Raw genomic sequence first — 27,490 nt, forward strand, 5'->3', positions numbered from 1 at the left:
GTGTCAGAGACCGAGCCGCAGGTGGCGGCGGCCGCGGGGCTTGGCCAGAGCTCGGGAGGTGAGTGCTGTCTCCGGGACCCCCCCTAATCCCTTGGCCCCCGCAGCCCCTCATGCGCACGGCGCCCAGTAGCCCCGGAGGCCACTGGGGGCAAAGGCGCGGCGGGGCATGAGGGATGGCGAACTGGGGGTGGGGGGCTGCGCGGTGGGCCCCACAGCCTCCCGCGGCCATCATCTAGGGTCTTTGGAGGGAGACAGGGACCCCTCTCCAAGTCCCCCGTCTCCTGGCCTAGAACCGGAGCGTGCAGGAGTGTGGCTATGACGTGAGACCCCTCCCCAAATCCCTTTATTCTAAGCCTGGATCTGGGTGTAGGTTCCAGGGCTGCAAAGATGGGGGTGCCTGGCTCCCTCCAGCCTGGGACTCAGGACAGCCGAAGTGGAGACCACTCTCAATTTCCCTCCTCCCAGCTCTGGTCTGCAGACCCCTGAAGACCGAGATGGAAGAACCCCCTTCTCTTTTTCTCCACTGTGAACCCTGATGGGCCTGGAGGAGGAGCTGGGGTCCCCAGGCCCCTCCTCTAGACTGCTCTATCTCAGTCCCCTACCGCAAGGATGAGGTTGGGGGGTGTTTCACTGGCATCCTCTGCAGGGACCCCCAAAGTTGCAATTCTGGGGAGGGGGGCCAGTGTGGCCTCTTGCCTGGCAGGGACTGGCCAGGCCAGGCCTGAAAGGGCCTGGAGCATGGACTTGGGGGTGGTCCCTGCCTCAGTGGGGGGTGGGCAGCAGCATCTGTTCTCCAGGATTAAAATAAATCGAGGTAAATTGGGATCTTGCCGGAGGCTGACTGCTAGTGGGGTGCGGAGGAGGGTTGTGGAGTGGGCGGCCCCTCCATCTGCCTCAAATCTGGGAGTTGCCTGCCCTAGCCGCAGTGGGGACCAGGAGGCAGCTTTGCTGGACCTGCCTTACTGGTGACCTTGGGCAGGTGACAGCACCTCTGTGAGCCTTGGTTTTCTCCTTTGAAATTGGGGATGAGGGCTTCGGAAGCTGTATTTTACAGATTCTGAAACCCACACACCCCATCATATGCCAGACTATAACTCCCCCCTTCGCTTAAGATGTCAGTGGTTTGGGGGTGAGAGGGCAATGGGTTTGGAGACCCCCTGACATGCCTTGCTGGCCTCAGAGCCTCAGTTTACTGCACTGCAAAATGGATTCGTGGTCACTCTGGCCTTGCTGGAAAGGGTTATTCTGCCAGACAGTAAAACATATTACCAAGCTGCAATGGTAGGAACAGGGGCTCCACCACCCTGGTCTTACCGGTGGGACTGCCTGGGGCACACCCTGACCCATATATTGTCACCCACGCCAGGGGCGAGCCAGTTCCTGGGTGGGGTCGCGGTAGGAGGAGATGGAAGCCACCAGGCCAGCCTATCCCCTGATTCCGCAGTGGACACAGGGGTGAGCTTGGGGCTGGGATTCCGACACCCCTGGGTTCAAACTGATTCTCCCCGTGTGTGGCTTTGCCCCCCTGGGCCTTGGTGTATTCTTCTATGGAATGGGCTGGATCCCCCTTGGAAGATCAGAGGAGCTGTGGGAAGATGGGAGCCCTGTAAATACAGACATGGTCATTCTAATACTAATTACAATATTAGTGATCATAAATGGGGTCACAGCTGACCGGGATCAGGGAGGAGAGAGAGGAGTCTGCCAGGGTGTTGCCAGCTGTGTCTCTAGAGCCCAGCAGTTAGGTACACAGTTGGTGCTCAATAGGTGTTTGCCAAATAGATGAGAAAGAGGGAGGTGACTAGTGGAAGAGGACCGAAAAATTCCTGAGCTGGACAGCCTGGTCGCTGTGTGACATAGAGCACGTGCCTCAGTTTCCCCATTGGGGTGAAGGCTAAGATGAGACACTGCCTCGAAACACCACTGTGAGAATCAAGCCAGACTGTGTAAAGGTCATTGGTGGCTGGGCCTAGAAGGCAGGAGGCTCATGACAGGACAGGTCACCGAAACAGCACAGCCAAGAGGCTGGCTAGTCACTGGAAAGGAAGAGAGACATCTCAAACTGGCCCCACCGTGCACGAACTGGAGTCTGGGGGGAGCAAACTATCAGGGACTGTTTCATAGGACCCTGGAGGCGCGAAGGTCAGGGCAGGCGCAAGGTCACAGCACGAGGTCAGGGGCTCTGGACAGGTGGCTCAGAGCCAGTGAGCTCTGCCTTCTTTGCTGACTCCTTTCCTCTCTTGTTCTGTCTGCTCCTGGGCCTGCTCACGTGCTCCGCCCAGTGCAGAGCTGTGGGTTTTGGGGATTTGGTGCTAGGGAAGCGGGCTGTCTGGGCAGAGCCTGGGGCTGGTGTCAGGCACCCCCTGGGGGACTCTTCGGTGCTTTGGGCGGCCAGAAGATGGGGGCATCCTGGTCAGCTGGCGGCCTGCTGTGTGACCTTGGGCAAGTCCCTGTCCATCTCTGGGCTCTGCCCTGGTGCTCTGGAGGCCCAGAGACCTGGGTTCGAGCAAAGCGATTTTCTCCATCACATACAGAGGCCACCGTGTTTTGGACACAATACTTCCAGAGGCCCATGATGAGCTTTGGGGTCCAGGAATACATTTTAATACATAATGTTAATATGTTCATCTCCGTGCCAGTGCCATTTGTAACATATAGTTTAAATTCTTTTTCTTTTCTTTTCTTTTCTTTTCTTTTCTTTTCTTCTCTCTTTTTTTTTTTTTTTTTAGAGGAAGGGGCCTATGAAAGTTTTCATGCGGCCCTGGGTTTGAGTCTGGGCCGTACAGACATGAGCCTGTACACTCCCCTCTCTGAGCCTTGGCTCCCCCTCTGTGAAGCAGGAATCATTCGCCCACCCCGGGGTGGTGAGATGTGGAAGAGCTTAGCCCGGGACAGATGCAATGTGTGGCCTGCTCTATTTCACCATTGTCGTCATGATTATTATTTGCTGGGTAATAACAGCCCCAGGCTGGGGAGGCCCCAGGTTCAGGTGCCTCAGTTTACTCATCCATGGCCGGCTCAGTTCCAGGGAAGTCCCAGGGGTGCTGGCCTGGTGGGGGAGGTGAGACGGCAGTTGGGCGGTAGGCGGGGCGGGGTGAGCTTCCTGTCCCCCACGCACACAGTCCTCCGCTTGGTTGGTGCTGACGGAAGTGGCAGGGGCTGCGTGGCCATCTCCTCGTGCCCACCCTGTCTGTCAGGGGCCCCAGCCCCACTCGCTGCCCTGTCCGGTGAGTTCGAGCCCTGTCCGGAGGCCCCCCCGTTGCACTTCCTCGCCCCTCTCAGGAACAGAAGGGGGGGCCCCCCCCCACTGCCTGGCCTGGGGTTTCCGAGAGAAGCAGCAGGTATCATTTCCTGGGCCGGGCAGGAACCTTCGGGGCAGGGGGCCCACTCTTCGCTCTGCCCTCCTGCCCTCTGTCACGGTTCTGAGTGGTGGGGCTGGCCATGGGGCAGCAGAGGGGACACGGAGACCCAGAGCCACACGCGGTGGTTCCAAACAGGAGTTCTTTGGCAGACAGGCCAGGGACAAAATCACGGTGACCCCAGGACAGTGAGTTACTACTCTGTGCCTCAGTTTCCTCATCTGTAAAGACGGGACTGGGCCCCATGGTGTGGCCGTGAAGGTTGAATGAGCCGGTACCTGGTGGGGGGTTGGGTACACGTACTGGCCTTCAGTATATTGTGGGGGGAGGGGCCGTCTAACCGGACTGTGAAAACAGTAGTGAGATCCTCGGTTTCTGGGGAACTTGGGCCCAGTGGCCCCTCAGATCCTCTAAGAAGCATCTTCTAGCAGAACTTTCTCTACCTGTGCTGTCCAGTATGGCGGCCACCAGCCCCATGTAGCTACTGAGCCCTGGAAGCAAGGTTGGCCCCACTGAGGAGCTGGGCAGTTAATGGTACTTAATTTTACTTAGTTTAAAATTAAGTCACCACACGAGATTAGTGCTTCCCATATCAGTCAGCGCAGCTCTAAGGGATTTGGAGATTCTCAGGGCCTAAATCCTGGCCAGAAATGAAGACGTGAGATGGGTATTGAGGGCTTTTCCCCCTTGGGATGTCAGCCCAACATGCCCCTCCCCCCCGACCAGACTGGGTTTCCTCAGGGACGGCACCAGTGACAGGTTTCTCAGGGGCCCCAGCATCACCCAGCACAGTGTGGTCATCGGGAATATTTGTAGAATCAAATAATTTTTTGCCTGGTGAACTCCTATTCCTGCTTCAACCCCCCAACTCCCATGCCCCCTCCTTCAGTCCAGGCTCCCACAGCCCCTTCTCCCATTTGACCGAGCCCCGAGCCTGCAGGACTGGTGTGTCTGCAGCCAGCTCTAGACTCCTAGTCTGGGGGCTCCTCAGGGACCAGACCCAGGACTGAATCATCTCACAGACCCTGGCATTGTCCTTGTCATTGTCATGTGGGCACCTGGTGGTTGCTGGGTAACTTACAGAAGTCAAGGAACCTGGAGCTAGAGGAAAATGGTTCAAATTAAACTCACTTTCAAGTTTAGGTAAACTGAGGCTCAGTGAAGGCAGACTTGTCTGAGGTCCTCGCTTGGTCCTTTCCTCGTGAGGCCCAAGGAGTTTTCCCATTTGTGGTCACCAGCCCTGTCCCTGCTGCCACTGTGCCTCCTGGGCTCCCAGCTGCTGCCGAGGGGTCATGAATTATGGATGAGGCCTGTGGGCTCCTATGACAAGCCCAGCCTCGAGAACGTGCCAAGGACACCAAGTGTCCCTCCCTTGCCAGGCGGCTTGGCCCAGCCCCCTCTGCAGGGAGGCCTGGCCTCCCCCAGCAAGACCCCTTCTAGGCATTCCCTCTTGTTTTGCAGATGGGGAAACTGAGGCACAGAGCTGGATAGTGACTCAGACACCAGGTGAACACTGGCTTCTGGGAGTCAGGGTTGGGACTCATGGGGCCACCATTGCCAGCTGGGTCATCATGGTGAGGGGTGAGCTCTCCATTCCAGGAGTGTGCATGGGGTGGGGACTGTTGTAGAGGGATTTGGGAGACCCCAAGGGATCTCTGGGGACACTTCAGGGACCCCGACCCCCCTGTGGCCGATCACAGTCCCGGTGTCCATCTCTCAGCAGACCCTTTCCCACAGGAGTAGCCCAGCATAGAGCTGAGTACTCGGGTCTTGATTCAGTTGGCCCAGGGTGCAAATCAACTGTCATTTCCTGGCTCTGTGACTTTGGCAAGTGGCTTCCCTTCTATAGGGGATGGCTCAGTTTTCCCATCTGTGAAATGGCCCTGAGATTTTCTGCTTAGTCTGGAGTTCATCCAGTTACTCTGCCCCCCAGTGGACTCTTATTTGTGCTTGAAAACCCCAACTCCCATGCCCCTTCCTCTAGACTAGGCTCCCCAACGCCTATCCCTCTATCCAGTCCAGCTCTGACCCCACAGGACTTGGGGCATCTATATCCAGATCTGTCCCCCTAGAATGGGGGCTACTTGGGAGCCAGTCCTGGGGATGAATCATCTCAGGGGCCCTGGCATGCTCCCAGCCTTGGGGCTTTTGGTTCCTCCTCCAACCTCTCTCTTCCTCCTCCACGGGGAGGACAATTGGAATTTCCCCTCCTTAGGCCCAAGCTGGCCATGGCTTTACAGCTCAGATTTGCTTCTCTCTTTGGACAGGCACTAAACAGGAGCCTGCGGGGGTCTCCACAGAGGGCATCAGGATGTCGTATTTTGGCGAGCATTTTTGGGTAAGACCCGCTTTTATTTTGATGGAGATGGGAGGACTTGGCAGCTTATGGGCAGAGCCTTGGACAGGTGGAAGGTCTGCGACTCATAGAAGTTAAAGTGGGAGGAGTCAGGCTGGGTTTGAGTCTACACCCTCCAACTTCGTGGGCCTGGTGACCTTGGGCAAGTAACAGCTTGAGCAACAAGGAGACTAAGGCCCAGAGCAGGATTCTTTTATCTTAAATGGCCTGGTGAGAAAATGCAGTGTCAGGGCTCAAACCCCGGGGCCAGAATGAACTTCCAAGATCCGGGGTCATTTCAGCCTGGGAATTTCCACATCTTTCCCATCCTGGAGTGTTGGGGGGTTTCTTGACTTGAACTTAGTGGCCCCCTCACCCCTCTGCCTTCCGGGCTGGGGACCACATACTGTGACCTGAGACAAACTTGTTTTCATTCATTCATTCATTCATCCCCTCCCTCCCTCCCTGCCACCACCAGTCCACACCCAACCAACCGTGGAAGGTGCTGAGGCCCCCAAGAGACTTCATCCTGGCTCTGACCCCAGGGAGCTCACAATCTGGGAGACAGAGCCAGCCAGAAGTCTTCAGCCATCCAGGGTCGGGGCTGGGCCCAGCTCTGGGGACAACCAGAGGAGGGGTCAAGACATGGAGCCATGTTTCCTGTGGGCTTCAAAGGCTGAGATTTTCCAAGATGTAAGAAAGGCATTCCAGGCAGGAGGAACAGCCTGAGCGAAAGCCCAGAAGTGTGGCACGGGTGACCAGTTGAGGGCACAAGTACTCCTCTTACAGCCCGAGGCTAATGGGGAGCCACAGAGGATGTATGAACATAACAGTCTAGGAAGGACCAGGGCTGAAAGCCCCTTCCCCAGTTGGGCCCTAAGCTTGCAGAGAGGAAGCTTGTTGCTAGGCAACTGGTTGCCCCTGGCAACAGGCCGGTTCCCTCCCTTTCTCCCTCCCCAGCTGGGGCTCCTCTTACTGCCACTTGCTTTCTTAAAGGGGCCTCACCCCTTTGCCACCTGCAGGGAGGGGGTGTGGGGAGAGGGCAGAGGGGGGATGGGGCCTGACCTCCACCTTCTGCCCAAGGGTCAGATTCCCTGGATTTTTCTCTGAATGGCTATGTGACCCCAGCAAGGGGCTGCTCGTCTCTGAGCCCCTTTTGGTGCCTCTATGTAAGGGAGTTGACTATTTGATGATCAATTGTTGCCCACGTTTTGGAACCCTGACAACGGCACCTACATTTATTTTAAAGTCTGTTTAATGGCATGGGGCACCTACATTTATTTTAAATTCTTTTTAATTGCACGAGGCATTCAAGCTTGCTGCAGAAAATTCAAATCAGCAGAGAGAAAATAGCAGCCACCCCCAATGCACTCCCAACCCAAAGATAGCCCAGTGCAGAGTAGATAAGGGCTTTGAGTTCAGGATTTGATTTGAGCTCTGCTGGGAGCCCTTGGGCAAGTGATTTTGTGTCTGCAAGCCTCAATTTTCCCATCTGGGAAAGGGGATGAAATTCCTGCCTCTCTAGGTCTCAGGGAGTCCCCTGGGATGTCTGTCACTGGCAATGTTTCTTTTCATCGATTGTTTATATTGGTGGCCCTTTAGCTAGGTGGCACTGGTGCCCTGGCTGGCCTGAAAGAGGCTCCAGTTAGGGGAGATCAAGCCAGATGGGGATGCCCCAGTCCCACTGGGCCAAGGTAGCCTGGAGGCATCGAGGGCACTGGGGAGCCATGGGGGAAGTGTGAGCAGGAGAGGGATACTGTCAAGCTGCATTAGAAAGATCCCTCTGGGGTTGGCAAAGGGGAGAGATTGGAGTCCAGAGGTTCTGATAAGAGATGCAGACCCAAGACAGCCCCTCCTAGGACCCTGGCTGCCAGCACAGCCCGAGAGAGGCAGAAACCACTGGGGGCCTTGCCAGGTCTGGGAAACAGGCCAGGGGTTGGCTCCCAGTCAGCCCCAGATGCTGGCCTGGGCGGCGGTGCCTGGTGCAGCCTTACCCGAGGATCCCCTGGGTGGGGCAGGCGGGGGGCCGCTGGGCCTGTTTGCTGAGCCCTCACCGCTGCACAGGAAGCCCTGTGTTCAGGGCTGTCCCCGCCTCATCTCACCAAGACTCGGGAGGTGGGTGCTGTCATTGTCCCCATTTGTCAGATGAGGAGACTGAGGCCCAGAGAAGTGAAGTCAGCAGCTCAGAGTGACCCAGTGCATAAAAGGAGGCTCTGACACATATTCCTGGGAAGCAGGAGGGAGCAACGTTGAACATTCAGGGAAGTGAGGGTCTGAGAAGGTTACTGAAGGAGGTGGGTCTGGAAGTGGTCCTTGAGAGGTGGAAGGATTTGGATGGGTGGAAAAGAGATGAAGCGTAGTGAGCCGGGTTGCAGGAACAGACCAGGCAGAGGTGTGGTGGCAGGAAGACACAGCATGTCTGTGCATTGCTTGTCGTTTTACTGGTGAGGCCAAGAGGATGCTGGGAGATGACGCTGGAAAGACCATTTCAAGCTAAGGGCTTTGCACTTAAGCAGCTGGTGAGAAATAGGACGCTATCAAGGATTCTAGAATGAGGAGTGATTGTTGGGAGATTTGAGCTTGAGGCTGTGTGGGGTGTGCCCATCTTGGCCTCAGTTTCTCCATTTGTGCAGCAATTAGGGTTATCTGGTTGTGACTTCTGGCTTCAGCCTTCCAGTTTCCAGATAAGTGGGAGGGTAAACTTGGCAGATTGGAGGAAGATGGAGGAAACCACCATTAAGGGAGGACCAGCTGCCAAAGGGATCACTTCAGGGATTTGCGTTGGGAGTTAAGTAACTCCGGATCGCTCCACAAGCTTCTTCTTATGGTCCTACTTATAAGGCCCCGTTTGGTGCTAAAATGTCTCCAGTTCTTCAGACCCCAGCTGATCTCCTTTTTGATGAACAGCTCAGTGTTCAGACATGACGCCCCTTCCCATGTCACAGGATCTGGCTGGGATGAAAACAGTTGTTGCCTTATTTTTTTCCCGTCCCTTTCATTACCGCGTGGGATCCAGGACTTCCAATGAGAATAGTGGTAAAGGTTGCCTTTTTAAGTCAACATATTTGGAGAAGAAACAAGCAAACTTAACACAAACTGTCAACTAATACCACGAATTAGCAAAAACTAGGGTTGCCTTTGGGGATTTGGGGAACCCTGATGTGGACCACTTTGGTGTTTACTTCATCCTCATATGAGAGGTGGATGACTCCCCTGTGCCATCTTAACAAGGAGCCACTAAAAGTTCAGAGAGGGACAGTGACTTGCCCAGATCACAGCACAGCTATGGCGTCCCCTACCATGGTGACCCCAGACCTGGGAGGAAAGAGGTTTTGTCCGAGGCACCCGGGTAGAGGTACTGTTTCCACCAGCCCAGGTGACAGCAGAATAACTCATTTGTTCATTTATTCAACAAACTCAAATGCCCTTTTTGGCGCCACCTTGTACTGGACATTGCTGGGTCCTGAGCGAGGCATCAGACCCCGACTGTGCTCTAGGGATCTCAGAGAGGGTGTTTCCATGTTGAAGGCAACAGAAAACAGCGACTTAACCAACGGGGGTTCTATTGGCTCACAAAGGCGAAACGTTGTAGGGAAAGGCGGCTTTCAGGCTGGGTTTTATGCAGTAGCTCGATTCAACATACTTTTTCTTCCGACTCCATCAGGTTCAGTTTCTTTCCAAATCTCATGGTTTCCACTTGGCTTCCAATATCTCCTATGCCCACATAATTCCTCATTTATGGAAAGGTGCAGACAGAAAAACAGGGGAGGAGACTGACTGAGACAGAAACAGAGGCAGAGAGACACAGAAACGGAGAAAGACGCAGACACAGAGACAGAGACAACCCGCGTGAAAGACCATCTCTCCCTCAGCCGTGGGACAAAACCTCCAGCTTCTCTCTGATTGGGCCAAGCGGCTAGGCCACGGGCTGATTGGCTCAGGCCTGAAGCAATTCCTGCTGCCAAGGGGTTGGGCTTCTGCTGGTTGGCTCCTACGGCCACGCCCCCGTTGCTAGGCAACATGATGTCTCCTCCACCCCTTTACTCAGTCTCTGCCCCCAATCCCCTGCAGGGTGAGAAGAACCATGGCTTCGAGGTCCTGTACCACAGCGTGAAGCAGGGGCCCATCTCCACCAAAGAGCTGGCCGACTTCATCCGGGAGAGGTGAGGTCCCCACGCCCCGCCCACCCCTGGCCACGCCCCACAGTCCACGCAGCAGCCCCCCCACCTCGTGGCCCCGCCCTGGCTCCTCCCCACCTCTCCTCTGCTCATCCCACTACCGCCACGCCACATCCAACCTGCTTGAACCGTTCTGGAAACCAGCGGTTCTCGACACTGTCAGCCCCTATGCCCGCCTGTCAACCATTCCCAGGTTTCTGACGCCTCCTCCTGAAGAGGTGATGATATGACCTACTTACTAGGGGAATTTCGAAAACTCAGTCTCATGCACTGAGTATAATAAAACACATGCGTGATGAAGTAATCTACATTTCTGCATGTAAATGCTCCGACATCCATATCCCAGAAAACATAAAACATTGAAATTGTAAGACAGCCTTCTGCTCTCCGGCTGCTCACTAGCTGAACGCCCATTAAATCCAAGCAGAGTTCAAAAGATTATAACGAGGTTTTTCCTCTCTGTGGCTGTATAGAGGGACCTGTCCAAGCTGTACAGGACAGGGGCATTCTTTACTTTGAGGGCCTTCAGCTTCTGGATCCATCCACGATTGCCTGTGGTACCCTCTGGGTGCCTCTATAACAAAATGCCTCCGTGGGTTTTAATTGGGCACATTGCTGCCCCGAACAAAATCGAAGTTCTGTTAATCTGGGTGAAAATGTGAGTGGCTATTAGGTAGGCACTTAACAGTGTCTGTCCAGAGGGAAGAAGGAAATATGAGTTTGCCTGCTGCAATTAAACGAGACAAGGCGTATAAAGCATTTATAGTGTGTGCTCAAAATTTTTTTGAGTTCGTACCGCTACTGCTCTTCCCACCACTCTTGTTTTTTTTTATTATTATTATTTTTTAAAGATTATTTATTTATTTATTTGACAGAGATAGAGACAGCCAGCGAGAGAGGGAACACAAGCAGGGGGAGTGGGAGAGGAAGAAGCAGGCTCATAGCAGAGGAGCCCGATGTGGGGATCGATCCCAAAATGCCGGAATCACGCCCTGAGCCAAAGGCAGACGCTTAACCGCTGTGCCACCCAGGCGCCCCCACTCTTGTTTTTATTTTTTTATTTTTATTTATTTTTTTTTATGCGACAGAGACAGAGATAGAGACAGCCAGTGAGAGAGGGAACACAAGCAGGGGGAGTGGGAGAGGAAGAAGCAGGCTCAGCAGAGGAGCCTGATGTGGGGCTCGATCCCGTAACACCGGGATCACGCCCTGAGCCGAAGGCAGACGCCCAACCGCCGTGCCACCCAGGTGCCCCCCCCACTCTTGTTTTTAAAACATATTACTTAACTGCACCCATGATTTTCCAAAATGTCTCTCCCCAGCTGGGTACTGTACCATCCTCCTTGAGAGCTACTGCTCAGATGTTTGAGATGGGGAAACTGAGGCCCGGGGGATGGAGCATCTCCCAAGGATGCCCAGAACCTTCTGCATCTTTTCTCTGTTCTACTCAGGGCCACCGTAGAGGAGACCTACTCAAAGGCAATGGCGAAACTTTCCAAACTGGCCAGCAATGGGACCCCCATGGGGTGAGTGGGCTGGAGCTGGGGAGGGGGTCACCGAGGCTGCAGGGTCCTGGGGTATCAGGAGCCTACTCTTGGGTGGACATCTCTTCACACAAGGGATATGTAGACTAGGGAATCAACTGTCCTCTACTTAAGGGGCTAATTGGACAGAGGAATGTAATTCATTCATTCATTCACTTACTACCTCATTCATTCATTCAACACATATTTACTGAGTACCTGCTATGTGCATGGCACATTCTGGGTATTGGACACCCAGCAGCAATCAAGACAGATAAAGCCCCCGGTCACCTTCACGCCATGTTCATGCCATGTTACCTGTGGGGTGTGTGGCAAAACAGACCTTAACTGCAAACATGAACAAAAGTCCTTTCCTGTGGTGAAAAGCTCTAGGAAGAGGATGAAATAGGAGTGTGAGAGGTCAGGTGCTTCCTCTGGCGTGGGCTTGGTTCCTTGAGCTGAGACCTTAATAATGAGATGGAGCCAGCTACAGGGGTATCTGGGTCAGAGACCTGGGCACCAGCTCAGCCAGTGCAAAGGCCCTGAGGCAACCGTGGAGTCTGCATGTTCAAGGAAAAGCAAAGAGGCTGGCATGGCCGCTAGAGCCTGGAGTCCAGAGTGAGGACTCTAGGGCCTCAGGGCCTGGGTTTAAATTCCAGCTCTGATACTCATTTCCTAAGGGGCCTTGGGGGAGCTGTGGAGACTCCTAGGCCTCTGTTTCCCCATCTGTCCCAGGCCTGCCTTGTAGTTGTGCGTGCAGGTGCTTAGCAGGGCCTGGCGCACAGTAGCTGTGCTGTTTGAGGAGGCCCCGGGGGGGGGGGGGGTTACGCCTGCTGGACCCTGGGTGTGACCTGTTTCCAGAACCTTCGCCCCGCTCTGGGAGGTCTTCCGCGTCTCCTCAGACAAGCTGGCGCTCTGCCACCTGGAGCTGACACGGAAGCTGCAGGACCTCATCAAGGACGTGCTCCGCTACGGCGAGGAGCAGCTCAAGATGCACAAAAAGGTGTGTGTGGTGGGCACTGCGCAGCCAGGTGGAGGGGGAGGCAGGGGCTGGAAAGATCCCAGAACCTCCGGGGCCTTGGAACCTCCGACTCCTGGTGTGTGCCTCTGAGAATTCTGTCAATTCCACAGCACCAAACCCAGACCCCCACAGACCTGGGCACTGTTAAATTGCAGACTCAAAAGTCTGGACCAGGGCTCTGCAAACTATGGGCCACAGACCAAATCCAGCCTGGTTTTGTAGAGCCTGAGAGCTAAGAATGGTTTTTACATTTTTAAATGGTGATGGTGGGTGGGGATCAAAAGAAGAAGAAGATTTCGTGACAAGTAGAAATTATATGACCCTTGGATTTCAGTGCCAATAAATAAAGTTTTATTGGCCCAGAGCCATACCGATCCCTGTTTAAAAAGGAAGATGAGGGCGCCTGAGCAGCTCAGTAGGTTAAGTGTCTGCCTTCGGCTCAGGTCGTGATCCCAGGGTCCTGGGATCGGGTCCCCCATCGGGCTCCCTGCTCAGTGGGAAGCCTGTTTCTCCCTCTCCGTCTGCCTGCCGCTTCCCCCTGCTCATTCTCTTTCTCTCTGTCTCTCAAATAAATAAATAAACTTTTTAAAAAATTAAAAAGGGAGTGGTAATAGTTAATATTGTACACTTAAAAATGGCTGGTCATGGAGGTTTTTTTTTTTAATGGCTAAGATGGTAGATTTTCTGTTATGTGTGTTTTACCATGAGTTTTCTTTTCTTTCTTTCTTTCTTTCTTTCTTTCTTTCTTTCTTTCTTTCTTTTTTTTTTTTTTTAAGACAGGGAGAGGGGGTTGGAGGGGCAGAAGGAGAGAATCTTAAGCAGGCTCCACACCCAGGGCAGACCCCCACATGGGACTTGATCTTACAACCCTAAATGAGGAGTCAGATGCTTAATCGACTGAGCCACCAGGTGCCCCTACCATGATTTTTTTTTTAAATGGGAGATGAGAGGGGTGCCCAGCGTGGAGGCTACTTAAAAAAAAACTGGGGACAAGGACATTTTCTGGGGGTTGACACAGAATAATCTTGGGAATAGATTATAAAGCCGAAAAAGCTGTGGGTTAAACAGAGATTGCCCCTACTTGTCGTTTTAAAAAAAGGGGCTAGAACAAACACATTTGCTTGTCTACGTGCCAATTATTTCTGGAGACCTATCAACTCTAAGGCAGAGGCCTGGGAGGCTGGGGATCAGGGAGTGGGAGGTTTTTTCCTGAGTTCCCCCCTTAAAACTTTCTGTAATAGGAATGCTGTGGAAATATTCCTATTTAAAAAGTTAAAATTTTTGAAATTAATAGAATATTCATAAAAGGTACTCCGTGGGATCGGGAACCTCACAGAGTGTTTGGGAAGCTGGGACTTTCACATTGTGCCCCTGCCGTCTGCTTAGGTCCTGCACCCCGGTGGGGGCCTCAAGTGCTATCCACGCTCCCCCTTCCCCACCCCTGCAGTGCAAAGAGGAAGCCGTGGGCACCCTGGATGCTGTGCAGGTCCTCGCAGGTGTCAGCCAGCTCCTGCCCAAGTCCCGCGAGAACTACCTGAACCGTTGCATGGACCAGGAGCGGCTGCGGAGGGAGAGCACCAGCCAGAAGGAGATGGACAAGGTGGGCCCCCAGTCGTAGGTCCCCAGCTACTGTGAGCTCTCGCAGGTCCAAGCAATGTGCCATGGGGGTATGAAAACATATCCCAGAGCGTTCGTGGTTCATCGAAACTTCTGTGGTCATCACACCCTGGGCGCCCCAAGGAGTCTACCTGCTGGATGATGGGCCCCAGGGGGACAAATCCCCTGTGTGTCCCCTCCCGCCCCATCCCCTCCCTGTGCTTCGTAGGCAGAGACTAAGACGAAGAAGGCGGCAGAGAGCCTGCGGCGCTCGGTGGAGAAGTACAACTCAGCCCGTGCTGACTTTGAGCAGAAGATGCTGGACTCAGCTCTGGTAAGAACCAGGCAGCGGGACCTTGGAGCTCCACACAGTCCTTGGCCTGGGATCTACGGGTCTCAGCCGTCCAGAACCTCTGAGACCCTCGACTCCCAGGAGCCTTAAAATCACAGGTTTCAAGACATAGGATTCTAGAGCCGGTTAGCTATTCGGATTGTTGTTGGCGTTATTATTTCAAAAGCCAAAGTGTTTTTGTGCCTCAGTCCCCCCCATCTGTAAAATGCGAACAGTGATAGTACCTGCCTCGTAGAGTTTTGTGGTGATTAAATGAGTCCCTACATGGGAAGTTTTCAGACTAGTGCCAGGTGCATAGAAACCACTCTAGAAGGTATTATTTCTATTACTATTTAAAGATCTATTTGTTTGTTTGTTTACTTGAAGGGGGAGGGGCAAAGAGAAAGGGAGGGAGAGGATCTCAAGCCAACTTCACACTCAGTGTGGAGCCCGACACAAGGTTCGATCTCACAACCCTGAGACTGTGACCTGAGCTGAACTCAAGAGTCAGATGCTGAGCCGACTGAGCGACCCAGGCGCCCCTATTTCTATTATTATTGACAAGGTGTTTGTTTTTTTTTTTAAGATTTTATTTATTTATTTGACAGAAAGAGAGAGACAGCCAGTGAGAGAGGGAACGCAAGCAGTGGGGGGTGAGAGAGGAAGAAGCAGGCTGCCAGGGGAGGAGCCTGATGTGGGGCTCGATCCCAGGACTTTGGTATCATGCCCTGAGCCAAAGGCAGACGCTTAATGACTGAGCCACCCAGGCGCCCCATATTGACAAGGTTTTTGAACAGAGCAGGGTAGGGTTTAGAAGCCGAGAGTCTACTGACAGTTCATGGTGGCTGAAAGACCTGGGTCTCCTCCGACCTCCATTCTTCACCGGCTATGTAACCTTTTTATGAGACACTGTACTTCTCTGGGACTCTGACTACCCAAATGTATAAAAAAGCAGATTGGAATCTCAGGATTAGAAATCAGATTTTTTTTCCTGACTTTGCAAGTGATAGAAAATTGCAAATGATAGAAACCTTCATTCAAACTGACAGGGAAGATTTATTTATAGGCTCAGGGAACTGAGAAGTTTGAGGGGAGATCTTCAGGCATGGCTGGATCCAGGGACTCAAATGGTGTTGGCAGGAAGTTGTGTCTCTGCTTTTCGAGTCTGTTTTTCTCCCTGGGGACTTCACTCTCAAGTAGAGATGCCCTCTTGGGTGTGTATGGGTGTGTGTGTGTGCGTGTGTGTGTGTGTGTACAGCAAAGTGGTCACCAGCACCCCCCACATGAATCCCATCAACTTGTTGACTCAGGGTATAAAAGTGTTTCATTTCCCATAGTTTTAGCCAAAGTCCCAAGGAAGATGCTCCTTGGGTCTTTCCACACCAGTCATTGAGGCCAGGGGGTTGGCACATTCTGATTGGTCAGGCTGGGTCACCTGGCCACTCGTGGTGGCCTTCACCTTCCCATTTTCCTCTCCCTTCCTGGCTCAGCGCTTCCAAGCCATGGAGGAGACCCACCTGCGGCACATGAAGGCTCTGCTAGGCTCCTATGCCCACTCGGTGGAGGATACCCATGTGCAGATTGGGCAGGTGAGTGGCGCCTGGGGTGGGAAGCGAAACAGAGGGCGCCAGGCAAGGGGCCCTGGCTATGCCCAGTTACACACTCAATTCACCTGGCCCAGGTGCATGAGGAGTTTAAGCAGAACATAGAGAACGTCAGCGTGGAGATGCTCCTGAGAAAGTTTGCAGAGAGCAAGGGCACAGGCCGGGAGAAGCCTGGTGAGTTGGGACATCTGTGGGGCTTGGGCTCTGGGGCCGCAGCTGCAGGGAAAGAACGAGACTCAGGGGCACCTGGATGGCTCAGTCGGTTAAGCGTCTGCCTTCGGCTTAGGGCATGATCCCGGGGTCCTGGGATTGAGCCACGTGTTGGGCTCCCTGCTCAGTGGGGAGTCTGCTTCTCCCTCTCCTTCTGCCTGCTGCTCCCCCTGCTTGTGCTCTCTCTGCTTGTCTGTCTGTCTCTCTGTCAAATAAATAAATAAAATCTTAAAAAAAAAAAAAAAGAACAATACTCAAGAGGCAGGGGACTGAACCTCCCTGCACCTCGGTGTCTTCATCAGAAAAATGGGCTGATGACAAAGCTAACTCCACAGCCCAAACAGGAAAAGGATTTGATGTCCCATCCTTTTTTTTTTTTAAAGTATATTTAAGTAATCTCTCCACCCAATGTGGGGCTCCAACTCATGACCCCCAAGATCAAGAGTCATGTGCTCTTCCAACTGAGCCAGCCAGGGGTCATTTGATGCCCCATCTTATATGTAAATCTCTTACAACCAGATACCAGAGGGCCCTTGAATGCCAGGCCCAACTGTTCATACTTTACCCTGAGGGCCTAAGGGAGCCATTGAGGATTGTTGAGCAAAGGACCAATTTGAAAAAGATGTCCAGATGAGGGGTCGGGGAAGGGTTGAGAGCAAAAGTTTTGGGGTCACATCTGGGTCTGGGTCTTTTCTTCATTGCTTGCTGTGTGACCTTGAATGTCTGTCTTGACTTCTCTGAGCCTCAGTTTCTTCATCTGTAAAGTGGGGATGATAATAATCCCCACCTAACGAAGTTATGAATCTTCAGTAATTTGATGCAGGTAAAGGGCAAAGTGTGTTCCTAGCATACAGTAGGCATTCAGTAAATGCTGGTATACAGTTTATGTCCCCAAGTCAACCACTAACAGCAGTCCTTAATCCCTCCTGTCTCTATAACTCAGCCCTGGCTCAGGCCATATCTCTGGGTGTGGGGCCCCACTCTTGCTCTGTTATGATTTGTTATGCCCTGCTTCTGCTCATATACCCTCCGTGGCTCCCCATCACCTTTGGGAGAGAGTCCTGGCTCCTCATCTTGGCACGTGAGGTTCAGCCCACCGCACAGACTCCTGGTCCATCCCCTGACCCACCCAAGTGCCTGTGAGAAAAGCTGGAGGTAGAAAAAGTAACTCAGGCATCACCCCCTCCGGTCCATCCCAAAGTGGGACCAGAACCCCTGGCCCCTCCCCCTCATGACCATCTCTGGGGCTTGTTCAGCATCTCGGCTCATGCACAGGACCCTGACTGGCCTTGAGCTCAGACCCAGGTGCCACTGTGAGTCCAAGGGCGACTGCTCTCCTTCCCAGGCTTGGTCTCCCAGCCAGGCTGAGTTTCTCGCTCTCTTCTGTCTCAGGGCCTTTGGATTTTGAGGCCTACAGTGCGGCTGCCCTGCAGGAAGGCAAGTACGTCTGGGCCTGGATGCCCAGGCTGGACGGTGGGGTTGAGCAAGGGCAGATCTGAAGGGGAAGGGGGCACCCCCAGGGCTCAGCTGCACCCCCCTCATCTGTTCTCAGCAATGAAACGTTTGCGGGGAGCCAAGGCCTTTCGCCTTCCAGGACTGAGCCGGCGGGAGCGGGAGCCACCTGCAGCTGTGTGAGGAAGCACCCCCTGCCCAGCCCTGGCCCAGGCTAGCCCAGCAGCCCTTCCCCCTCCCCAGGCTATCCTATCCCAGAAGTTCCCTGCTGAGGGTAGCCCAGGAGAATTCCTGTTCCAGGCTAGAACTTCTGTCCCAGGCTAGCTCAATATTCCCACTGCCCAACCTAGTCCAAAATTCTTCCTTTGCCACGGCTAGCCCTATCATTTCCCTGCCGAGGCTAGCCCCTACATTCCCTACTTTTTCAAGCCAGCCCTTCAGACTAGCTCCAGGGTTCCTCCCCTGCCAAGCTGTTTGAGAACACTCTGAGCTCAGCTAACTCCAGACTCACTGCCCCCAGCCCCAGGCAAACCCCTGGGCCCCATCCCCTGGAGGACTAGCTCAGGACCACATCGCAGTTCCGGGGCCGCCCCCAGGTGCCCTGTCCAGTGTTGGGGGTTGGGGACGTACAGATGAAGTGGGAGAGCTGACATGAGCATCTCTTTCTCCACCCCCAGAGACTCCCTGGAGCCCGATTCAGGGGTGAGTACCATGGGAGGGGCCAGGCCGGGCTGCCAGTGGGAGGGGTTCAATCCGACCTCGGCCCCCAAGCCTGGAAGCCAAGCCTGGAGTTCCAGGGGCTCAATCTCATCTTTGCCGCAAACTCCCATGCGCCACGTGGGAGGGACTGATGTCCCCACTTAGCTTCAATTTGCCCGTCAGTCTCACCACCTCAGGACAGGCAATGGCATACTCTGTTCCCTCAAGAACCTCGCCACCCCAGGGAATACTGTTATTGCCGTTGGGGCTGTTTTTAGGTCTGAGTCAGGGCCCGGAGGAGGGAGGCGGCGTGGCAGGGTGAGAGGGGGGGTTCAGCAGCGGGGAGCCTGACTCACTGCTTGTCTTCTAGACGTGTCCAGAGGTGGATGAGGAAGGTTTCACGGTCCGGCCTGATGTGACCCAGAACAATATCCTCCTGGTGCCCCCTGGGGGGAACTGTTGACACAGCAAGGACAAAGGTCTGCCCGCAGTGATGCCTCCGCTAATAGCAACCCTCTCTGTGTCCATCCTACAGGGAGCCCGCGGTGTAGACAAAGCAGATTCAAATAAAGACACCTGCCCTGTGGGGTCAGGGCCGAGCAAGAGAGAGCAAGGGGCAGCCCGGAGGGCTTCCCGGAGGAGGAGGCATCAGTGTTGGGGTTTAGCATCTGAATGAGAGTTTGCTAGTGAGGGCTGGGCACACTCGTGCGAAGACTTGGAGCAAAAACATGGTGGCAAGGCCAGGGTGGCAACTGGGGAGAGATGGGATCGTGTAGGGCCTGGAAGGGTGTGAGCAGGAAGGGGCAGGTTTGAGGGCTGAGCTGAGGGAGACCCCCATGTTGGGATCTGCTTGGCCCCTTGACTGTGGCGCACGCACGGCGGAACCTGCCCGCTTTTCCTCCAGTGACTCGGACTTCGATGACGAGGAGCCCCGCAAGTTCTATGTGCATATCAAGCCCGCTCCTGCCCGGGCCCCCGCCTGCAGCCCCGAGGTGGCTGCTGCCCAACTCAGGGCCACGGCCGGCAGCCTTATCCTTCCTCCTGCCCCAGGGGTGAGGCACAGGGGGGGTGTTCTGGGTGGGGCTGGTGGGGCTGGCGGGACACGCCCGTCCTGATGCCACCCACTTTGTCCACAGGGCACCATGAAACGCCATTCTGCACGTGAGCAGCCTGTTAAGGGGTCTTTGGTTTGGGGAGGAGCACGTCGAGGGGAGGCTGGGCCTGGAGTGTGAGCATGGGTTTGAATCCCAGCTCTGCTGTGTGACTTGGCGCAGGCTGCTTACCCACACTGACCCTCAGTCTCTTCTTCTATAAAATGGGGTCATTTGAGAATTAAATGAGAGCTCAGGGAAGGACCCGGGCTGGGAAAGAAGCCAAAACCTGGAGACAGGTTGGCTCCGGCTCAAATCCCTCTCTGCTGGACTTGCTGGTCACCTTGGGCAGCTGGCTGCATGGCCCTAAGCCTTAGTCTCTTGTTTTGTGGCCGGGGGATGGGGGCGGAGGCGAACGGTAGGCAGGGTGACAGGAATGCTCAGGGAGGTGCATCTCTTGTAGGGGACGCTGCTGGGAAACCACAGAGGCCGCGATCTGCCCCAAGAGCCAGCAGGTTGGTCCTAACAGGCGTGGGATATCCGGCCAACAGTGAGTGGGGAGGTGGAGGCCGCCCCCAACTCCTTTCTCCTACTCTCCTTCTCTCAGCCTGGCAGGGAGTTGAGGGCATGCTGTTTTTGAGGAACCACTTAGGCATTCATTTGATGAACATTTATTGAGCACCTGCTGTGTACTGGTGCTATTCTGGGTTCAGAGACAGGACCAAGACAGGTCTTCCTTCTCAGATTCGCATTCTAGTGGCTCAGGTTTTAGGAACAGCAAGTAAGCTAGAGCATGTCCGATCATTCCAGGTGCTATGAAGAAATACAGCAGGCGATGTCGTGGAAGACACCGATAGGCAGTTTCAGTTGTGGAGGTGGCGACTACGCCGGGGGGGGGGGGGGGGCNGGGGGGACTCTGAGCCGCCTCGAAGAGAGCAGGATGTGGCCTCAGGGAGAGCCGGGAAACCGAGAGCTCAGGACCAAGACCAGCCTGTGCAAAGGCCCTGGGGGGGGGAGGCATCGAAACGATAGAAACCATCCCTCCTGTCCACTTCGTCCACAGCTGTGCAGAGAAGCTGCAGTCAGATGAGCAGTTTTCCAAGAACCTCTTTGGGCCGCCCCTAGAGTCGGCCTTTGACCACGAAGACTTTACAGGTGATGGGGGTAGGGGCTTCAGGGGCACAGGCTTGGCTAGCAGGAGGCTGGGTGGGGCCATTGCAAGGGTAGGTGGGAGGGTGGGCCAGGCTGGAGGAAGCATTCCGGGCCCTGTGCGGGTCACTGAGAAGATAGACTGTGGTGGTGGGCGGGGCCACAGCGTGAGTGGGCGGGGCCACCGAGAAGGCGAGGCCTCTGTAGTAGTGTAGGTGACCGTAGATGGATGGGCGGAGCTTCAGCGGAGAAGGAAGGGACCAGGGGGCGTGGCCTGAGGGTGGGAGAGGCTTTGAGTGGGCGTGGCCCGCAGGAGGAAGGATGGGGGCTCCATGTGGGCGGGGTCTGGAGCTGGCACCCCCGCCCCCCCCCTCCAGGCTCCAGCAGCCTCGGCTTCACCTCCAGCCCCTCACCTTTCTCCTCCTCGTCGCCCGAGAATGTGGAGGACTCCGGCCTGGACTCGCCATCCCACGTGGCGCCTGGCCCCTCCCCGGATTCCTGGGTCCCCCGCCCGGGCACCCCACAGAGCCCACCTAGCTATAGGGCGCCGGCCTCCGAGTCGAGGGGGACACGGCCCCTGCCAGCGTCGGACTCGCCACAGCCCCTCGCCCCATCCCCGGGTCCCTGGGGGCTGGAGGCTGTGGCTGGAGGAGGTGAGTCCAGGAGTCAGAGTTATCAGAGCCCTGGGTGGGGAAGACTGGGCACCTACTGTGGCCAGGGCTTGAATGGGGTGCTGGGGATAGCCCAGAACCCTCACCCTTGCAGGGACAATAATGAGATGCATATTTAACAAGGTGCCTGGTGAGGGCTCAGAAGGTTGGAACCTCCCTGAGGAGGTGACCTCTGAGCTCAGAGTTGATGGAGGTGAGGAAGGAACCATTTGGCCATGGGGGGCAGGGTCTTCCCAGCCCAGGGCACATCCTGTACAAAGGCCCTGGGGTGGTAGCCAACAAGGCCCTTTGAAGAACAGCTGGGAGGCAGGTGAAGCTGGAACAGAGTGATGACAGGGCAAAGGAGGGAGAGGAGGGAGATGGGTCCGAGCAGGACCTGGTAGTCTCTGGGAGTGATGTGAGTTTTACCCCTAGCAAGACCTGGGCCACAGAGGGGAGGGCTGTGACTCAGATTATGGGCGCCCTCTGTCCACCTGGGGGCGGGAGCTGGAGACCAGGCTGGTGGGGAAATGGGGATGAGGTAACAGTGGGGAGAAGCGGGCACGCAGACACGGGTGAGAGAGCAGAGGGGTCAGGGTGGAGCTGGGCGTTCCAGGGAGGAACAGAACGGGGGGGAGTATGGGGCAGAAGTAGCTGGAGTGGGGGAATGTTGAGACTGGGTCTCTAGATGTCAGGCAGCCAGAGTTCGGGGGAGGCCAGATTGGAGCTCCCCAGGGGCAGCTGTGTGAAGCAGGAGGGGAGGCCGCCCAGGAGAGGGAGGGCCCAGGGTGAGCTGGGGCAGGGCTAGGCTACAGGTTGGGAGGAAGCTTCGAGTTGTGGGGGGGGCGCGGGGGAGCCTGAATCAGAAGGCTGTGACCACACGAAGTCCCCAACAGCGGCGACACGTGTGCTTGGCGCCATCCTTGATTAGAGAAAGAGCCGGTTTGGATTCAGGGGAGGCCCCAGGGGAGTGAGTGTCAAGCACACGTGTAGACTAGTCAAGCAGAGTTGTCTGAGCCTCACTATAGAACCAGGGTTCTCCACCAGGCCGGTTCTGCCCCCTAGGGGACACTTGGCAATGTTGCTGCTGATCTTAGATTGTCACCACTAGGGGGATGGGTACTATGGACCGCAGGCGGGTGGAGGCCAGGGATGCTGGTCAACACCCCACAGGGTACGGGATGCCCCCCCCACCCGAGATAGCTCAGGACCCCAGTGTCAGCAGTGTTGTTGAGAAGCCCTGTGGCAGAGAGGAGCACACCAGGGGTGTAGGTGGGAGGGGAGGAGGGCGAGCAGGTCTCCATAGATGGAGCCTAGCAGGGCACCTGAGTGATCAGCAGTGCCTAGTGAGTGACCTTACCAGGTGAGACTGAGACACAGGCCAGAGTCGGAGGCTACGTCATACTCATAGTCACAGAGAAGATGAAGGTCACGATTCCCCCGCCCCGGGCATCCAGAGCACCCAGCCCTTGCTCGCATATCCCCAGTAACCCCTTACTGGGCCATCAGTCTGGTGTCTGGGAGGCTTGGGGCTGTGGATGGCCTCTGCAATCCTGTCCAGCACTCTCTCTGCAGCCCCAAGACTTCAGACTCAGGGTGTCTCCCCAGAATAAGCCCGACTCCCAGTTTTGGGGAGAAGTTCCTTTTCTGGGGAGGCCCGAGAGGCCCATGGCAGCATCTCGGCTGTACAGCTGTCTGTCTCTCACACCCTCCCCAGACCTGATGCCCGGGCCTGCTGACCCTGCAGCCAGAGAGGGCCTGGCAGCGCCCCCCCGGAGAGCCCGCGCCAGGAAGGTGTCCTGCCCCCTCACGCGCAGCAACGGCGACCTGGTAGGGTGAGGGTGTGCAGCGGTGGGAGCGGGGCCGGGGGTGCCTCTGGTGGGGGGCAGGCAGCATTAGGGTGCTGCTCACGGGGCGTCACGGCCTGGCCTGTCTCCTTCCCCAGTCCCGGTCTCTGAGCCCCTCCCCGCTGGGCTCTTCCACTGCCAGCACCCTTTCAGACCGGATGGGCTTCTCATCACAGACGGCACACGGTATGGTGGGGCGGCCCTGGGCCCCCTCTGGGCCTCACTCTCACCCTCTCTGGCCCGGGTGGGTGGCTAAGTGAGGCGTTGGAGGCCCTGCTGGCAGAAGGTGGGCTCTGGAGCCTGGGACCTGTGCCCACTCCGTCTGTCCCCATTTCCTCCGGGCCCCACCAGGAATCTCCAGGGGACCCAGCCCTGTGGTCCTGGGCTCCCAGGATGCCCTGCCTGTAGCTACCGCCTTCACCGAATATGTCCATGCCTACTTTCGAGGCCACGGCCCCAGGTATGCGGTGATGGGGGGACAGGGACAAACAGGACTCTCTGGGGCCTCTGGGTCTAGGTTCCAGGAGAGACAGCCTTCAGCTGTGTTTCTTGACCTGCTTTACGGTGGAAGGGCCTCGAACTCTGAGCCAAGCAGCCAGGCCCCTGTCCTGAGAGCAGTGGGAACCACGGAGGGTATTAGAGCAGGGAGAGGCCTCGTCGTAACCACAGGTTAGAGCAGCTGCTCTGGGCATCACGCTGACGGGTGAAGGGAGCGAGACCAGAGGCCAGGCCCTTGGAGGGCTGGGTTAAGGGTGAATCGAGGGGCCAGGAATAATCTGGGGGCAGCGCCCAGCAGGGAAGACCTGAAGATCAAACCACAAAGGGGAGAGTATTCAGCCTGAAACCCGACATGAGGGCAGATCTATAACTGGATGTTTTGCTTTGAGCTTCCTGGTGGCCTAGGGGTCAAGAGAGCGAGGGAAGGGGATGTTCCTGCCTCCTTCAGCCCAGTGTGGTTTCTTCCTGGTGCCTGGATTGCTGTCCAGGCAAGGGCACAAGGATGCCGGGCACGGTCAGGCCCTCTTCTCCCGAGGGGCTCGGGGAGCCCCAGGCTGCGGTAGAGCCAGGAGAGAAGGGAGGATGAGGTGCCGCAGAGCCCCGAGCCAACACCCAGTCTCCTCACCCCCCACCCCAGCTGCCTGGCTCGAGTAACTGGGGAGCTGACCATGACCTTCCCGGCGGGCATCGTGCGTGTGTTCAGCGGGACCCCGCCCCCACCTGTCCTCAGCTTCCGCCTCGTGCACGCGTCCGCCATTGAGCACTTCCAGCCCAACGCCCGACCTGCTCTTCAGGTACCGCAGGAGGAGTTGGGGGGGTCAGAGGCAGGGGGTCCCAGAGGCTGCTGGGGTCCGGGAGCTCCCTGCCTGTGAATTCGGGCCCTGCCTCCTGGGACTGGCTGTGGCCCTGGGCAAGTCACTCTCCCTTCGGACCTCACTGTTCTCTTCTTCTTTGCCTCCCACCCCCCACTCCCAAGTCGGAGGCTGAGGGCCTCGGGAAGGTGTCTCCCCAGGGTTGGGGTGATTATTCCTGGTCTCTGCAGTGACCCCTCCCAGAGCGACCCCGAGACCAAAGACNCCTCCCACCCCCCACTCCCCACCCCCACCCCCACCCCGGGGGCCATGCTTGCCCGGGCCCAAAGTGAGCCAGGGAATCTGCCTCTGTAGGAAGCCCCTGGGGTAGGTCGGAGGCTGAGGGCCTCGGGAAGGTGTCTCCCCAGGGTTGGGGTGATTATTCCTGGTCTCTGCAGTGACCCCTCCCAGAGCGACCCCGAGACCAAAGACTTCTGGCTCAACATGGCGGCTCTGACCGAGGCCCTGCAGCGCCAGGCAGAGCAGAACCCGGCCGCGTCCTACTACAACGTAGTGCTGCTGCGGTACCAGGTGCGCCGAGGGGCTGGGACGGGGCGAGGGAGCCGTGACGGGCTTGGGGCTGGGCAGGGTGAGCAGGACGAGGACGTGCAGGCCGGGGTAAAGAGAGCAGAGGGAGCTGGGGGGGGTAGGCAGTGGGGGGGCAGGCCCCCCATTAGTGCGGGTGGCACCATTATGTAAATTAGGAGAGGCCCCATCCCGGGGCCCTGAGCAGGCACCCAGCAGCTACTCTGTCAGAACGAGGCACTCTCTTGCCCTCTGCTGAAAACTGGTGTCATACAGACTCTGATCGAAATGATCTCTTGAGGAAGAAGGAAGAGGCTCCCCAGGGTGGTATAGACAGTGCTGAGTCGGGTCTGGCAGACTGCTAGGCAGGGTCCAGGGGGTTGAATAGTGCGTGGCATGGCAGGACAGGACGGCCTAAGCTGTGTCCCCTCTCCTGTTCTCGTTCCTCCCAGTTCTCCCGCCCGGGTCCCCAGTCTGTGCCGCTACAGCTGAGCGCCCACTGGCAGTGCGGGGCGACCCTCACTCAGGTCTCAGTGGAGTACAGCTACCGGCCCGGTGCCACGGCCGTGCCCACACCACTCACCAACGTCCAGATCCTGCTGCCTGTGCGGGAGCCCGTGACCAACATCCGCCTACAGCCAGCCGCCACCTGGTGAGGGCGTGCGGGAGGCCAAAGGAGGCGCGGCCATGACCCTAGAGCCCTCCCGGACGTCTCCTTGATGCAGCAGCTAAAGGGTCCGCTGTAGGTCTGACCATTCAGCGGGAGCCCCCTTGCTTAGAGCTAAGGGTGCCGTTATCAGCAATAATAATATCGACACCAACCACTTCCTGTGTGTCGGGCATGTTCCATGTGTTCTATATACACGGACTGGTGCAGGGCTTTTAGCACTCCCTTGAGGTGTGGACTGCCATCATCCCCCTTTGTGGAGGGAAAACTGAGGCAGAGGGAGGCTAAGTCACTTATCTGCCGTCACACCAGGATCTGAACCCGGCCGCCCACTCTCTGCCCTGGGCTCTGAGTCACCCCACCATGTTGCCTTTGACCTGCCATGAAGAACCCAGACTTGAAGGACTAAATGCATTATCTAAAAATGCTGCAAGGCTGTGGGGTCCTCAGGGGCCAGCTGCGCCACACCACACATCCATTTTACAGATGGGGAAACTGAGGCGAGGGAGAGGACCTGGCTTGCTGGGGTCACGGAGCTGAGAGGTGACTGAGCTGGGACCCTCGGCTCCCACTGTCCTCTCTGGGAGAGACCTGACCAAGCTTTTCTTGATGCCAGGAATCTGGAGGAGAAGCGGCTCCTTTGGAAGCTGCCAGATGTGTCTGAAGCAGGGGGTGAGTTATGATTGTGCGTGAGATCTCAGGGGGTTTCGGGTGGGAGGGGCTTGTTTAAAATGTGGGAGAATTGGGGATGTGCTGGGGGAGAAGTGTAGACATGGAGGAAAGCTTAAAAGGGCTTTGACAAAGCTGTGGGAGAGGACATGGTGGGGCAGGCATAGCAGGTACAAAGGCCCTGAGGTAGGACTCCTTTGCAATTTACACATAGCCCCGAGGGGCCAAAGGAAAAGGGTGCAGGGGCACAAGAGGAGGTCAGAAGAGACAGACAGAGGCCACAGTTCAAAGGGCTTGGGAAGACCCTGGGTCCCAGCAGGACTGGGGCTGAGGCTGGGACACAGCTGACCTCAGGCCTCCCCAGGCTCTGGCCACCTATCCGCCAGCTGGGAGCCATGCTCGGGCTCCAGCACACCCAGCCCTGTGGCCGCTCAGTTCACCAGCGAGGGGACCACTCTGTCCGGCGTGGACCTGGAGTTGGTGGGCAGTGGCTACCGCATGTCCCTTGTAAAGAGGAGGTTTGCCACAGGTACTCCCCCACCCGCCCTGCCACTGCCCAGCCCTGAAGCCAGGACCATGCCAGGCCCTGAGCCCCACCCCCTGCTTCTGCCAGGGTGTGGGGCAGGGGGCATCTGGGGTGTTTGGGATGGTTGGTGGGGGTTGGGCCCTGGAGGCCCAGGATGGTGTGCCCAAGTGGGGAGGGTCAGTGAGGGCCGCAGGGGGAAGGGCGGAAGGGCCCCTGTAGGGCGTCCTTGCGAGGACCCAAGACAGGGAGCTGGGAGCCACACGGCCACACTGCCCCCACCCCATTCTCCTACCACCACAAGGGGCTACTGGGGCCCACGGGGCAGTGGGACCAGTGAGTTACAGGGGTGTTTGCAGGAGGATTGGGGGATCCCAGGGGAAGGGCAAGGGACACCCCTCCCTTCCTCCCTGCTCACGGCACCGCCCGCACAGGGATGTACCTGGTAAGCTGCTGAGCCTGCAGAAGCCGACCAGCACCGCTGGCCCCCAGCTCTGCACTGCGTCCTGGTGCTTGCTGACTGATCCCTGCCTTCCTGCCAGACGCTGGGATCGCACCCCGGCCTCCCTCGGGGCCCAGACTCTGCGGAGAAGGAGCCCCACACCCAGCCTGGCTGAGCTGGAGAGTCACTCTTGCGCAAGCCAATTCCCATACAGGTCCTTGGACTTTTAATGTTCTTTGAATAAACTTTATTTTCTAATAAAATAAATAA

General features: G+C 56.5%; 1 protein-coding gene across 1 annotated transcript; it reads left to right on the forward strand.

The window, feature by feature from the left end:
* On the forward strand, window positions 1-27,490 carry FCHO1 (FCH and mu domain containing endocytic adaptor 1). The gene is given in 29 exon segments (XM_034658044.1): window positions 1-58; window positions 4,821-4,865; window positions 5,627-5,697; window positions 9,766-9,857; window positions 11,324-11,398; window positions 12,257-12,398; window positions 13,864-14,016; window positions 14,242-14,346; window positions 15,834-15,932; window positions 16,025-16,121; window positions 17,550-17,594; window positions 17,710-17,788; window positions 18,287-18,311; window positions 18,679-18,736; window positions 19,182-19,360; window positions 19,445-19,469; window positions 19,863-19,914; window positions 20,463-20,554; window positions 20,926-21,201; window positions 22,916-23,028; window positions 23,144-23,231; window positions 23,397-23,505; window positions 24,181-24,322; window positions 24,324-24,337; window positions 24,793-24,925; window positions 25,372-25,571; window positions 26,203-26,258; window positions 26,620-26,784; window positions 27,213-27,490. Coding segments are annotated over 27 exon segments (2,664 nt in total). The 5' UTR covers window positions 1-58; window positions 4,821-4,865; window positions 5,627-5,670; the 3' UTR covers window positions 27,236-27,490.

Source organism: Ailuropoda melanoleuca, chromosome 4, assembly GCF_002007445.2.
Source record: "Ailuropoda melanoleuca isolate Jingjing chromosome 4, ASM200744v2, whole genome shotgun sequence".
Classification (NCBI taxonomy): Eukaryota; Metazoa; Chordata; class Mammalia; order Carnivora; family Ursidae; genus Ailuropoda; species Ailuropoda melanoleuca.